The 16419-nt window shown below is 36.6% G+C and overlaps 1 protein-coding gene across 22 annotated transcripts in view; it reads right to left on the bottom strand.

The window, feature by feature from the left end:
• LOC105733843 (RAD54 homolog B) overlaps positions 1–16419 on the bottom strand; it is a 111843-nt gene that overhangs the window by 38817 nt on the left and 56607 nt on the right. For all 22 annotated transcript variants that reach the window (XM_064384387.1, XM_064384390.1, XM_064384389.1 and 19 more), the window contains one exon: positions 2384–2578. In XM_064384387.1, the coding sequence (XP_064240457.1) occupies positions 2384–2578 (195 nt within the window). The remainder of the gene's footprint in view (positions 1–2383; positions 2579–16419) is intronic.

A 16419-nucleotide genomic window follows, 5' to 3' on the forward strand; every position in this document is an offset into this window, starting at 1 on the left:
TTGTTTTTTTTTGCTAGGTATTATGCAATGAAGGCCAACTGAGCCTGATGCATTATCACAAGCTATCAGCAATTTTAGCGTTCCAATGTTCGGTTTTCTTCACACCTCTATCTTTACATTAACAAATTTACATATTGTATATCCTACTTATTTAAAAGAAAAACTCCTTAGATTATAGGCAGTAACTTGCAAAATTAACTTCACGTTAATACATTTATTAATGTAATAATTAAGCAACCAAGTCCTATGTTTGGATATTTTCATTTTGAAAACCCTAAAATATACCTATGTTCAGTCCCTCTTCGACCATCCAGGCAAAATAAATCGGAGCCTAAAAGAAAGATCACAGTCTGGGCATCAGCTTGTCTTTTCATCTTTTTTTTTTTTTTTCACCAGAGGCAGGGTCTCTCCAGCCCAGGCTGGAGTGCAGTGGCATGATCAAGGCTCACTGCAGCCTTGATCTCCTGGGTTCAAGCAATCTTTCTGCCTCAGTCTCCCAAGTAGCTAGAATTATAGATGCATGCCACCATGCCTGGTTATTTTTTTTATTTTTTGTGTAGACAAGGTCTTGCTAGGTTGCCTCGAACTTTTGGCCTCAATCAGTCCTCCCTGCTCTGCTTCCAAAAGTGTTGAGATTACAGGTGTGAGCCACTACACCCTTAAAAGCACCTCAGGTGATTCTACTGGCATGGTCAAGGTAAAAACCCACCGGGTTAAGCTGAATTTTCATTTTTTGTTACTTGCAACTGTAAGATCATTTTATTATAAACCTCACATATGCAAAACCATGCATACTATACCTTAGGGGTAAAAGACATTCCAAAGTAATTGTGATAATTTTTCATCTCTCATTGGCTTTAGAATTTCACTAAAGAGGCAATACCACTGCATGAACAAATTCTCCAAAAATCTAGCTCCAATCTACCTTAACCAACAACTATATGTGCACTATATATTCTTCTTTTTAATTCCTCTAATCATTATACACAGTTACTCCATATTTGTATAATAAATCATTCTATTGTAGATAATTTAATTTGCTTCAACTCTAACACTGTCACGGCCTTTCACACACTACATTCCTGAAACACTGAACTAGTTTGAATTCCCTCATGCTTTTGTGCCTTTGCATATGCTATTCTCTCTTGCACATGGCCCTTTCCTATAACTTCCAAAACTATTCGTCCCTCAAATAGTACCTTAAACGGTAACTCCTATGAAGCTTACCCCTAGCCTCCTGGGCAGATTAAATGGTTCTTTTATGCTCCCACTGCATTTGGTAAAAAGTCTCATGGAAACAACTATATTATTGCTTCCTAACCATCAATTGCTTTGTTTCCACTAAATTATAAATTATAATCATCTTTGAGTCTTTATTCCTGCATAGTGTCTGGCACATAATATTAAAAACTATAAACTATATTTTTAAGTAAACAAACGTAGAACAGATTTTATAATTATAGGTCACACTTAATATTGAACTGAGAGACAATGCAAAGACACTGTAGTTGGTGTTAGCCATTCTTAATTTGTAGGCTAACTTGTATTAGTACAAATTATGCTGGCAACATTTTGTAACAGAAACAATAGCAACCTCCAATTTCGACATCTGAGTCTAGGTCAGGGCTAACCATTATCTCCTTGCTCTGTTTTTCAAAACGTTATTGAGTAGTGCTGAAATTACATATCGTTCAACTTCTAATATCAACATATTTTTCAATTTTAACCACTTAGCATTCTGCAACAACAACAAAAAAAGAGACAGAGAAAGTATACCAAGTCAAATTTAGTGTTTAATCTCAAAATAACTGTATATAGCTGGCTGACCATTTTTGCAGAAAATGAAACCATAGGATAGGATTTGCTTCAGTGAGCTAGCATAAGCTGTAAGATTGTCAGGCTCACTAACCATCATGAGATTTTTTTTTTTTTTTTTGAGACAGAGTCTTGCACTGTTGCCAGGCGCCAGGCTGGAGTGCAGTGGCACAAGCTTGGCTCACTGCAACCTCCGCCTCCCGTTTTAAGCAATGCTCCTGCCTCAGCCTCCCAGGTAGCTGGGACTACAGGCACGCACCACCATGCCCAGCTAATTTTTATATTTTTTTAGTAGAGACGGGGTTTCACTATGTTGGCCAGTATGGTCTCAACTCTTGACCTCGTGATCCGCCCGCCTCAGCCTCCCAAAGTGCTGGGATTACAGACGTGAGCCACTGCGCCCGGCCTCATGAGATTATTTTATGTATCATACTTAGTTGAGGCATCAACATCCATTAAAGAATACTTTCTCTATCTCTCTATAAAACCCAATTATATTTCAATTATGTAACCAGAGATACATACTAATTTCAGGCCAAATCATAAACATCAGGTAATATCACAATACCTCTTCCAATGTCTTTGCCTTCCAAATCCTTTAATGTAAATGACCTTCCTCTTACAATAAGAACAGCATCACCTTCCCACTTTTTATGTTTTTTCTTTGAAGGCTTACACCAAACAACATTGAAATATTTAACTAGGCTATCAGATTTTTCCTCTTGGTCCTTGGACACTGGTATTTCTTTAGGAGCTGAATGAACTATAATAAAAAAATAAAATAAAAATCCACATTATTAAAAATGACTTTAATGTCTAAGTAGTAAGGTCATTCAAACAAAAAAAGGCACAAGAAAATTAGATCATACTAAGAAATAGTATGAAAGAATATTTGATCATACCCATAGTAGAGTCTGTCTAAACTAAGAAATCCAAATATCAGATGTTAATATTACCACGAGTACAATGACTGTTAATATCTTACTGTTCCAAAGTCAAATAAACTCCATTGAAACAGAATAACATAATAATCACTGTAAACATTTTAAAACTCTAAAAATTAAGACATTATTTCAGTGTCCACAACACAGAAAAATATCTAAAATCACATTTTGACAAAATTGATTTAAGTGACATGACAAGCTGAGGAAAAGCAAAGATTGAAGAGTTCTCTAAAACTAAAACCTGAAATTTTTTGTTCATTTATTTTAATTGATAAATAAAAATTATATATATGTAGGTGTACAACATTCTGTTTTGATGTATGTATACACTGTGGGATGGCTAAATCAAACTAATTACATTATCCATTACCTCACATAATTTTTGTGGTAAGAACATTTTTTTAAGTGCTACTTTCTTAGCATTTTTCATGTATACATTGACTATAGTCACCGTGTTGTACAATAGATTTCTTCAACTTATTCCTCCTTAACTGAAATTTTGGATCCTTTGACCAATATTTCCTCAATGCCCCACCACTATCCAACTGTAGGTAACCATCATTCCACTTTCTAAGAGTTTGACTTTTTTGAATTCCACATATAAGTGAGATCACACAGTAATTGTCTTTCTGCGTCTGGCTTATTTCACTTAGCATAACATCCTCCAGGTTTACCATGTTGTCACAAGTGACAGGATTGCCTTCTTTTTTAAGGTTGCGTAGTTTTCCGCTGTATATCTATACCAAGACGTTTTTAATCCATTCACCCATTGATGGACACTTAGGTTGACTTCATATCTTGGCTACTGTAAAAAATACTGCAAGGAACATGAGAATGCAGGTATCTCTTGAACATACCAATTTCATTTTCTTTGGCTATGTACCCAGAAGTGAAAGTGCAAGTATAAAACACCAAAGAAAAATGAGAATAAATATTTATAAAATTATTTTGTCTCCTGCTTCTTACTAACTTGTACACTAGATTTTCAATGGCTGAATAAAAGGTGGTTTAGCCGACGACAGAAAAATCTCACTCTCCCCATCACTGAAGAGCCCTTCACTATGTCTTTTATGTCATACACACCTGAACCATGGAAACTATCAAAACAATAGAATTTAAACAAAATGAAGTCATTTTTCTCCTTTTAAAATGCACTATTTACTTAAATAGGAAAAAAGAAAGGAAATATCCCGATGTCAGGAATAAAACAAGAACGTCCACATCAATTCAACATCATTCTGGAAGTCTCATCTATTACAATAAGGCAATAAAAGTGTACAAAGTATAAAGCTCAGAAAGAAGTAAATAAAATGGTAGCATTTACAGATGACATAACTATTTACATAGAAATCTCCAGAGAATCTAAAAATAAAGAAAAATGATACATTTAGCAGAGTCACAAGATACAAGGTTCATATCCAAAAATCAACTGAATTCTTACAGACTAGCAAGAAATAATAAAAAATAAATTTTTAAATTCCATTCACAGTAGGTCAACAACACAGACACATGAAATACTTGGGAAAATATCTAATAGAAGATAACCAAGATCTCTATACTAAAATTAAAAAGCTTTGTTAAAAAAAAATTAACAAAGCTCTTATAAATAAGCACAACTCCTAGTTCATGAATTGGAACATTCAATTTTGTTAACATAGCAATTTTCCCCAAAATGATCGATATATTCAACACGATACCAATCAAAACCCCAGGACACTTTTAGTTAAATTACAAGTTGGTTTAAAAATTCATATGGAGCCGGGCGCGGTGGCTCAAGCCTGTAATCCCAGCACTTTGGGAGGCCGAGGCGGCTGGATCACGAGGTCGAGAGATCGAGACCATCTTGGTCAACATTGTGAAACCCTGTCTCTACTAATACAAAAAAATTAGCTGGGCATGGTGGCGCGTGCCTGTAATCCCAGCTACTCAGGAGGCTGAGGCAGGAGAATTGCCTGAACCCAGGAGGCGGAGGTTGCGGTGAGCCGAGATCGCGCCATTGCACTCCAGCCTGGGTAACGAGAGCGACACTCGGTCTCAAAAAAAAAAAAAAAAAAAAAAAAAAATTCATATGGAAATGAAAATAACGTAGAGTAACCAAAGCGATTTTAAAAAAAAAAAAAAAAAAAACAAAGTTGGACGTTTACAATAATGCTGCAACAATCAAAAGAGTTTGGTACTGCCCCTCCCTCTAAAAAAGACATGTAGACATTCCAATTACTTGAAAGAGTAGCAAGAAATAGACTCACTCACACATGTACGTCGAAATAATTTTCAACAAAGTTGGGGAACCAAATTCAATGAGGAAAAGGGAGTCTTCTCAACAACATTGCCAAACCAACTGGATATCCATTTGGAAAAGATAAACATCAACCATTAAGTCAACCAATATACAAAATTCAATTCAAAATGGATGAGAGACCTAAATGTAAAACCTAAAGCAAAAAAATTCTAACAGAAAACACAGGATACAATATTTGTAAACTCAAGATATGCAAAGCTTTCTTAGAACACGAAAGCACAAAGCACAAAAATCAAAAATTATAAATCAAATTTTACCAGAATTTAAAACTTTTGCTTTTTGAAAGATGTCATTAAGAAAACAAAAGGGGAGCAGACTGCAGTGGCTCACACCTGTAATCCTAGCACTTTGGGAGGCCGAGGCGGGAAGATCACACCCAGACTCAAGTGCAGTGGTGCAATCTCAGCTCACTGCAACCTCTGCCTCCTGGGTTCAAGCGATTCACCCGCCTTAATCTCCTGAGTAGCTGGAATTACAGGCGACGGACACCACGCTCAGCTAATTTTTGTATTTTTATAGAGATGGGGTTTCACCATGTTGGCCAGGCTGGTCTCAAACTCCTGACCTCAAATGATCCACCCATCTTGGCCTCTGAAAGTGCTGAGATTACAGGCATGAGCCACCACACCCGGCCTAATAATTCTTATAGTTTAAAAATAAGACAACAAACAAATCAATAGAAAATGGGCAAAGGTCTTAAACAGACAATTCAGAAAATGATATATACAAACAGCCCATAAGCACATAAGAAGATATTTAACATCAATAGTCATCCAGAAAATACATATTAAAAACCTGAAATACCACTTCACAACCATTATGATGGCTGGAATCATAAAGTTAGACAATAAACAAGTCTGATGAGGATATGGAGAAATCAAAACCGTCATACCCTGCTGGTGGGAGTGTAAAATGGTGCAGCACTTTGGCAACCAGCATGACAGTTGCTCAAACAATTAAACAAGAGTCACCAAATGACACAGCAATTATACTCCTAAGTATATGCCCAAAAGAGTAACAACGTATGTCACAAAAAAAAACCTTGCCCATCAGTGTTCATAGAATTATTAATAATAGCCTAGAGGTATGAACAACCCACATGCGCATTCAACTGACAAATGGATAAACAAAATGTGGCATATGCATACAATGGAATATAACTCCATCATAGAAAAAGAATAAAGTGGCCAGGCTCGATGGCTCATGCCTGCATTCCAAGCACTTTGGGAGGCCGAGGTGGGCAGACCATGAGATCAGGAAATCGAGACCATCCTGGCTAACACGATGAAACCCCATCTCTACTAAAAACACAAAAAATTAGCCAGCATGGCAGCATGTACCTGTACTCCCAGCTACTTGGGAGGCTGAGGCAGGAGAATACCTTGAACCCAAAAGGCGAAGGTTGCAGTGAGCCAAGACTGCGCCACTGGACTCTAGCCTGGGTAACAAAGTGAGACTCCATCTCAAAAAAAAAAAAAAAGGAAGAAAATGAATAAAGTACTGATATATGCAAAAACATGGATGAACCCTGAAAACATTTATGCTAAGTGAAAGAAGCCAGTCACAAAGACCATATATTTTAGGATTCCATTCATATAAAATGTCTAGAACAGGGAAATCTTACAGAGACAGAAAATAGATTAGTGACTGCTTAGGCTAGAGGGTAAGGATGGGGTGATCGGGTTAGGAAGTAGGGGGATAGTAGCTAAAAGTACAAAGTTTCTCAGGTATTGAAAATATTCTACAACTGGCTGTTCTGATGGTTGCACATTAACTGAATATATTAAAAAACAATTAACTGGACACTTTACATGACTGAATCATATGGTATGTTAATTGTATCTCCATAAAGCTGTTTAAAACACACACAAACAGTGAAATAACACCACACACATATTAGATTAACTAAAATAAAATTTTTTTTAAATGACCACTGTAAGTGCTGGTAAAGAGAGAGAGCAAGTGAAAATATCATACCCTGCTGGAAGGAATGTCAAACAGTACAACCAGTTTTAAAAGTTAAATATACACCTACTATAATCAGCCATCACAATGCTAGGTATTCACCAAGAAGAAAAAAAGAAAGAAAAGGAAGACATATGTCTGCAAAAACAACTACAACAACAACAACAAAATTTGTACATCTCCAAGCCAGGTAAATCAATCTCCCAAAAGCCTGAAAATCCATCATCAGTACTAGAACTCAGATAAATGGTATCTTCATTACTGGCATTCATGGATTTAGAAAGTCAGTCTTGGCTATCTTCAACTAGTAAGTTATACCCAGAACCACCAAGGTGTTTTTCTGAGAAAACAAGTGATTCATACCCAGCCTGAGTCAGCTCTGTCTGGCATGACCCAACGAACTCTAATCAGTCCCTGAAAAATTTCAGACTGCTAGAACCCTGAGCAGGAACCAAGAAGACACAGGAGTTAAGTGCAGCTCCTCCCATTTCCTGATCTTCCTTCCCTAATGAGGGTATATGGATCATTTTTCAGATACTTTTTTGGGGGGAAATGTGCCTCTAATGTCTCAGTAAATGTACTGGACAGTTTTTTACTCTCCTCTTTTCATATGTTATTGTGGATATACTTCTATATATTATTAGTCCCTTATTACTGGACTTTTTTAAAAAGCTATATTATACTCAATCTGTAAATCTCTGCTTATTTGTGGAAGACAAAGTCCAAGAAAAGAAATTACCAGTCCAATGAATTTAAAGATTTTCAGACTCTTGATTTAGACTGACAAATTTTTCTACAGGAAAGGCTGTATCAATGATATTCCCACCAACCAAGAGTGACCACTTTATTGGTTTCACCATGTTGCCCAGGCTGGTGTCAAACTCATGAACTTAAAAGACCCGTCTGCCTCAGACTCCCAAAGAGATTTTAACAAGGTGACTCTTTGACTTCCTACTTAATAAATTCCTTTCTCCACAGTAAACCATGGGGAAAAAACCATAGCATGGAAAAATAAGGTCAAGATTATTATGTAATCTGTTATATTTCAGGGAGAAATACGTATTGCAGGAAGAAACACATACATAAAAAGAGAAGTTTCTGGCCATGTGCGGTGGCTCAGGCCTGTAATCTCAGCACTTTGGGAGGCCAAAGCAGGTGGATCACCTGAGGTCAGGAGTTCAAGACCAGCTTGGCCAACACGGTGAAATCCCGTCTCTACTAAAAATACAAAAATTAGGCCAGGTGCGGTGGCTCACACCTGTAATCCCAGCACTTTGGGAGGCCGAGGCGGGAGGATCACAAGGTCAGGAGCCTAATGAACATGGTTAAACCTCGTCTCTACTAAAAATACAAAAGTTAGCTGGGCGTGGTGGCGTGCGCCTGTAATCCCAGCTACTCAGGAGGCTGAGGCAGAAGAATCACTTGAAACCGGGAGACGAGAGTTGAAGTAAGCCAAGATCGCGCCACAGCACTCCAGCCTGGGCGACAGAGTGACACTCCATCTCAAAAAAAAAAAAAAAAAAAAAAGTACAAAAATTAGCCAGGTGTGGTGGTGGGCATCTGTAATTCCAGCTACTTGGGAGGCTGAAGCAAAAGAATCACTTGAACCCTGGAGGCAGAGGTTGCATCGAGCTGAGACTCACACCACTGTACTCCAGCCTGGGCAATAAAGCAAGACTCTGTCTCAAAAAAAAAAAGAGAGGGAGACATTTTCATACCATAAGAAGCTGTCTACCCCATTGTTTCCACTTCAAGTACCCAAATTATCCCAACCCCTCATCGCCTCTGCTTCTTCAAATTCCGTCACTCCTTAACTACTCCAATCTGGCTTCCAGTACAGTCTTCCCCTAAACTGCCCTATTAAAAGGACACTAGGAGCTCTTTGTCTATAAACCCACAGGTTGTGTCTTTAGTCCTAATCAAAGTTTTCGAAAGCGTAAGACAATGTTGACTACTCCTTGAAATACTGAACTATATTTTTGTAGCTTCTCTAACACCCTTCAAATTTTCCTCTTACTTCTTTGCTTGCTTCTTCTTAGACATCTTTGCCAGTTCATACTTCTTCTACCTTTTATTTATTGGCGTTCTTCAGAACTGACTCCTAGGCCCTGTTCTCTCACTGTGTACCACTTCTTTTTAAGTAGCCCATCCACCTCAGTGGCTTCAATGGTACTAACCTTTTTTACTCTAGCCCATATTACAACACTTGATCTGTATATCCAATTGCCTCCCAGACATGTCCACACGTCTCATAAACATCTCAAACTCATCATGTCCACATAGTTTCTCCAAAAATTGTTTGTCCTTTGGTTTCCCCATGTCTTGTCCTTATTCAAGCCAGACAACTGGAAATCATCCTTGACACTCTCTACTTTGTCAGTCCCACAGAAAATCAACCACAAAATCCAGACAATTCTTGCCCCCTACGAGGTTCTCAAAGCTGTGTACTGTATCCTTCTCCATTGCCTCCACTGTTTTCAATTCGACTCTTATCTGGATTTCTGTATTGCTGCAGGAGCTTCCCAACAAGTCTACTGAGATCTTCTTTTGCCACCTATATTCTCTAAAAATCATTTTCCACATTTTTTATACTTATCCATTTTTAAATGTAAATCTGATAATGTATGCCTCTGGCTTAAAAGCCATTAGTCTTAGCAATCTTGAAGGAAGCATGCTATTTCCAGCCACAGCTACTTTTACATGTCTTCTTCTAACGCACTTAACTAAATTAACTTCTACTCTCCGTACAACTTAAATTTCCAATTGAAAATAAGATCAACTCACCCTATTACCTCAACATTTATCTCAATAATTCATTATGTAACAAAGTATTTAATGTAAGCCTTCCCCACTAACTTTTAAAGTCCTGAGAGGAGGAGTCTGTTTCGATTTGTTCAATACCATACTCTCAGAACAAGATACTTTTCAAACACTGCTATTTTGATTCTAGGTATATTTTCACTTAATATTTATAAAAATATTTAATTAAAATACAATTATCAACTGGACACAGTGGCTCATGCCTATAACCCTAGCACTTTGGGAGGCTGAGGCAGGTGGATTACCTGAAGTCAGGAGTTTGAGACCACCCTGGCCAACATGGCGAAACCCCATCTGTACTAAAAACACAAAAATTAGCCAGGCATGATGGTGCATGCCTGTAGTACCAGCTACCTTCACAGCTGAGACAGGAGAATCACTTGAATCCAGGAGGCGGAGGTTGCAGTGATCTAAGAATGCACTACTGGCACTCCAGCCTGGGCAACAGAGTGAGACTTCATCTCAAAAAAATTTATATATATATATATATATATATATATATATATATACACACACACACACACACATACACACACACACACACGTAAATTATAACATATACATATGTATTTATGTATATATAAAATTATCAGTGGTACAGCTCTTTTAGAATTTTCGTTTTGCCAATTCTTTTTTTTTAGGAAAAAAAGGAAGAAAAAGAAAGAAAAAAAAAGAACGAAGAAGAGGAAGAAAAAGGAAGAGAAAGAGGGAGAGAGAATATAGACAGGAAGGATGGTTGGCTGCTTGTTTGTTATTTTCTTCCCTTATTCCTTCCTGTCTCCATTCTTAAGCACAATTATTGGCATAAAAGAGGTTTTCAATTCCCATTTTTAGACTGCATTCTAGCCTGGGCAATAAAGCAATACTCCCATTCTCTCTCCCTCTTTCTCTTCATTTTTCTTTCTCTTCTTCATTCTTTTTTTTTCTTTCTCTCTTTCCTTTTTTTCTTCAAAAAAAAAAAATAATAAAATAAATAGTTATCTGTAACCAGTTTTGCCAATTCTAAATCTAGTTTTAGAATTTTCCAGAAAAGCTCCTCACACACAAAAATAATATATATATATATATATATATATAAAATTGTTAGGGGTAGTTATTCTGGGACATAGCAAATTAGTCAATATTTTCTGTAATACAAATAGTTGAGATACAGGAGACTATGTTCCACTATCCCATGTTGCCAATAATCTTGTTTCTACCTTTTGCAGTTATTAACTCTCTCCATATGGCCTACGTAATTTTAAAAATGGAACTAATTGTGAAAGAGAATATGTATAAATATACATATACATATGTATTTATCTTAAAATTCATTTTCATTGAGTTGCTTTAGAATATAATTCTGTACTCATTTCCATTTTTTTTCATTGCTAAAGAAATTTTTTTAATTAAAATACAAATCAACAGCGGCTCAGTTGATTTATTTTCACTGCTAAAGACCTGTTTTCTTCAGCAATGAATTTTTATTTTCATTGCTAAAGAACTGTTACCTTCAGGATCAATCATTTTCAAGTAACCTTATAACAAAGATTCATTAGTCACTTTTTTATGTACCATATTTCATTGATTAGTGAAAGCTCTTATGAACATGTTTTTTTATAACCATAATTTCTACCAAATACAGTTTTACTGAGTCAAATTTTACACAGTTAAATATTATCAGGATTGCATTAATCCAACAAGTTCTAGTAAAGAAAATTTATCAGTTTTTAGATAAATTTGTAGCTGTCACGGTTGATTATTTTTATTGTTTTACCAAGCCTGATCTTCCCAGATAAAGTTTTGAGTTTTTAGTATTAACAAAAGACAGAATGCTTCAATCAATTTTTGAATTCTAAAAAATTTTGCTGGCCAGGTGTGGTGGCTCACACCTGTAATCCCAGCACTTTGGGAAGCCAAGGCGGACAGATCATGAGGGAGGTCAAGAGATGGAGCTATCCTATCCTGGCCAACGTGGTGAAACCCCATCTCTACTAAAAATACAAACATTAGCTGGGCTTGGTGGTGCGCGCCTGTAGTCCCAGCTACTCGGGAGGCTGAGGAAGGAGAATTGCTTTGAACCGGGGAGGTGGAGGTTGCAGTGAGCCAAGATCGCGCCACTGCACTCCAGCCTGGCGCCTGGCGACACAGCGAAACTCTGCCTCAAAAAAAAGAACAAAAATATTTGCTGTGTGCAATTTTAGCCAATTTTAATAGTTCTCTTTTTGTCTTATTTCTATCAGTAGCAGTCACTGTGCATTGAATTAAAAACTAACAAAATCTTTCTGCACTGTTAAAATTTCTCTGTTTTATATTAGGTTGTCCAAGAGAAACCCTAAAGAGTGGGTAAAAAGAATGTCTTCAACAAAAGGCTGGGAAAAACATCCTGGAGTAAAATACTCTATTGTATTCCCAGGGTCTAAGAGAATGGCTATTAGACTCTTAGACCCTAAAATCCAAGACTCTCCCTGCCACCACCCCATCAGCTCCCAGAAAAAAATACTGAACAAGATCATTAAATTCTGATAATTCAGAAATCATTTATAATTAACTTTGAAATACCATAAGATTCTGAGACTTAGATATACCCTTTTCTTTTGCAGAACAGCAGAAAGGCATGAACTATGGAGACAGACTGGCTGGGTTTGATTCTTAAGTCAGCCTCTTCCTAGCTCTGTAACCCTGGATAAGTTACTTAACTCCTGTGTCAGTTTATAAATCTATAAAATGAATATACTACTAATACTTACTTCACAAACCTACTGTGAGCAAGGATTAGTGAATATATGTAAAACACTTATAACAGTATTTGCCAAATAGTAAGTGCTTCCTTAATGTTTACTACCATCAACATTTGCCCTTGTCCCTCTCCCAGTTACTCCCATTTTTAAAATTATGTAGGCCATACAGCAGGGAATAAAGAGGGTGAACAATTCCAAAAGGTAAAACGAGATCATGGGAACATAAGATACTGGAACATAACCTCCTATATCTAGACTACTAGTATTACAGAAAATATTGACTAATTTGCTATGTCCCAGAATAACCACCCCTAACAATCCCATGCTGTAATTTTTAACTGTAAACTGGGTTCAGATCTATTTCTCCTTGGCCCTATAATGTGCTTGCCAAATCAATACCAAAACATGGTCAGCATAAACAAGACACTTGAAGGCCTATCTGCAAGATTCTTAAGGTGGCTGGGCACACTGGCTCATACCTCCCAGCACTTTGGGAGGCCAAGGTGAGAGAATCACTTGAGCCCAGGAGCTTAAGACCAGCCTGGACAACACAGCAAAACTCTGTCTCTATAACAAAATACAAAAACTAGCTGGGCATGGTAGCAAACACCTGTGGTTCCAGCTACTCAGAAAGTTGAAGCAGGTAGATTGCTTGAGCCCAGGAGGTTGAGACTGCAGTGAGCTGTGACTGTGCCACTGTACTCCTGCCCGGGTGACAAAGTAAGACCCCATCTAAAAAAAAAAAAAATTCCTAAAGGCAGGATGCTTAAAACCATGTCTTGATAAAGGGAAATAATGTCATTTAATATTAATAGTGGGTATTATCATTTTAATGAACAATTCCTAAGCAAAGTCACTCTGGAGTTGAATGACTTAATGGTACATCCCATAAACCTGAAGCCTTTAATATTCTTTTTTTTTTTTTTTTTTTTTAAGTGAGGTCTTCAGGTTGGCCTCGAATTCCTGGACTCAAGCAATCCTCCCGCCTCAGCCTCACAGTGTTGAAATTACAGGCATGAGCCACTGCACCCAGCCTAATATTCTTTTGTTTAACAATTCTAAATACACACAATTGTTTTCAATGGCACAAATGAAATTCAAAATATCTCATATAATCAAATTCAATAAAGAATGTAAATATTCTTGCAGATCATATGTTTTGAGTTTTAAGGTTACCAAAACCTACCAAAATGTTTAAAATGTATTAACATATAACTTCAATATAAATTTCATTAAAAGTTTTTATTACACTAAAAAGCATATAAACATTAATATAGAAATCACTTCAAACTGATAATCAGTTTTCCTTATCTAGTAAGAGATTGAATGTCAACTAAGTATAAGTATAAAGCAAATCTAGAAGACATTTCTTTGCATTAAACATCATTTTCAGAATTATGTTTTATAAGCATAGCAGAGACTATACATTTCATATGTATTCAATACCTCCTGTCAGAGCATATATGGAACTAGTACTAAAATGGAAAAAAACCAACAAACTACAATATTCCCAGATATCTAAATTAACTGCCCAGCATTTTGAATGCACTTAAATATTACGAAAGTTAATCATCAATTTCAATTTTGACATTCCAAACACTGAACATGCAAAGTTTTTTTTGTTTGTTTGAGACAAGATCTCACTCTGTCGCCCAGGCTAGAGTACAGTGGTGCAATCAGGGCTCACTGCAACCTCCGCCTCCCGGGTTCAAGCAATTCTCCTGCCTCAGCCTCCTGAGTAGCTGGGATTACAGGTGCCCACCACCACACCCAACTGATTTCCGTATTTTTAGTAGAGACAGGGTTTCACCATGTTGGCCAAGCTAGTTTCAAACTTCTGGCCTCAAGCAATCCACCCGCCTAAGCTTCCCAAACTGCTGGGATTATAGTTGTGAGTCACTATGCTCGACCTTTTGCAAATATTAGAGAAAAAATAAAAATGAAAATTCTCATACCCTGTTGATAGAAGTGTAAAATGATATAATCACATTAGAAAATGTCTGGCAGTTTCTTAAAGGTTAAATCTATATGGTTCCCTAATCTAGTATTATGTCCATGAAAAAAACTGCACAAGAATATTCATAGAATCTTTATACATAATAGCCAAAGTCTGGGAAGTCCTTCAAAAGATAATGGATAAATAGTGTGGTCTATTTATATATTGGAATACTGCTCAGCAACAGAAAGCAATGAGTACTAACAGAAGGATGGATGAACATGGATGAAGATTAAAAACACTAAGATAAGTTTAAAAAAAAACAGAAACAAAGTATGCATATTGTATGATTCCAATTATATGAAGTTTTAGAATGGGCAAAACTTATCTATAATTATTTTCAAATTAGGACAGTGATTGCCTGACGTGCTAGAAGACTGATTAGAAGCAGGCAACACAGAACTTTCTGAAGGGATGTTTTAAATCTTGATAGAGGTTTGAGCTACACAGTTGTAGATCAAAACTCACCAAATAGTATATTTTAAATATGTGCATTTCACTGTATGCAAATCTTACCTAAAAAACACACATGCACAAATAAATACTGAACTCTAGTAATACTCATGCTGAAGTACTTAGACGTAAATTATTCTAATTCTACAACTTGTTTTGAAGTAACATTTTTCCCTTAAAAAAAAAAGAATTGGACAGATAAATATGTGATAAAACAAATATAGCAAAACATTAATTCCAGAATCTACATGATAGGTATATGAGTACTTACTTACTATAACTGTCTTTTAACTTTTTCTGTATGTTTGAAGGGTTTCTTAATAAAATGTTACGGGGAAAAAAACGTCATAAAAAAGGTGAATTCACACATAAATTTTAAAACACAAAAGACCTGCTAGCAAAGTGTAATTACAATTATATATCCTTTTAGTTTAAGTTGTCTGGACTGACATGAGTGGTATTTTTCTTTCTTTTTTTTTTTTTTTTTTTTTTTTGAGACAGAGTCTCACTCTGTCACCAGGCTGGAGTGCAGTGGAGAGATCTTGGCTCACTGCAACCTCCGCCTCCTGGGTTCAAGTGATTCTCCTGCCTCAGCCTCCCGAGTAGCTGAGACTACAGGCACGCAACACCGTGCCCGGCTGATTTTTTGTATTTTAGTAAAGACAGGGTTTCACCATGTTGTCCAGGATGGTCTTGATCTCTTGACCTTGTGATCCGCCCACTCTGGCCTCCCAAAGTGCTGGGATTACAGGCGTGAGCCTCCATGCCCAGTGGTATTATTTTTATGTACTCATTAATTTTGCTTTCCAATATTACAAAGCAATTGGAAACTAAAAATAATATCCTCAAATTATAACTACTAGCTTTAATCAATATAAAAGACATATAAAAATATATTGAACAATTTCTCAAAATTGTATACAAAGATTTTGCATGACTGTTAATGTTTAATTAGGTTGCTTATTCTAAGAAGTTACTCTTTTGTTTAAGTATGCAACCATATTTCATCTAATTATTTTATTTATAATCAAATTCACCATCAAATATTTGATTTTGAGAAGCTGTGGCTCTTAACATTTGGAAAAAAAAAACGAAATGTGATATTTAAATATGGTACATTGGGCATTTATTATTATTATTATTATTTATTTTTATTTTTTATTTTTTGAGACGGAGTTTCGCTCTTGTTACCCAGGCTAGAGTGCAATGGCGCGATCTCGGCTCACCGCAACCTCCGCCTCCCAGGTTCAAGCAATTCTCCTGCCTCAGCCTCCCGAGTAGCTGGGACTACAGGTGCGCGCCACCATGCCCAGCTAATTTTTGTATTTTTAGTAGAGACGGGGTTTCACCATGTTGACCAGGATTGTCTCGATCTCTTGACCTTGTGATCCACCCGCCTTGGCCTCC

Source organism: Aotus nancymaae, unplaced genomic scaffold (assembly GCF_030222135.1).
Source record: "Aotus nancymaae isolate 86718 unplaced genomic scaffold, 86718_ANA_hifiasm-v0.15.2.pri h1tg000036l, whole genome shotgun sequence".
In the NCBI taxonomy this organism is placed as follows: domain Eukaryota; kingdom Metazoa; phylum Chordata; class Mammalia; order Primates; family Aotidae; genus Aotus; species Aotus nancymaae.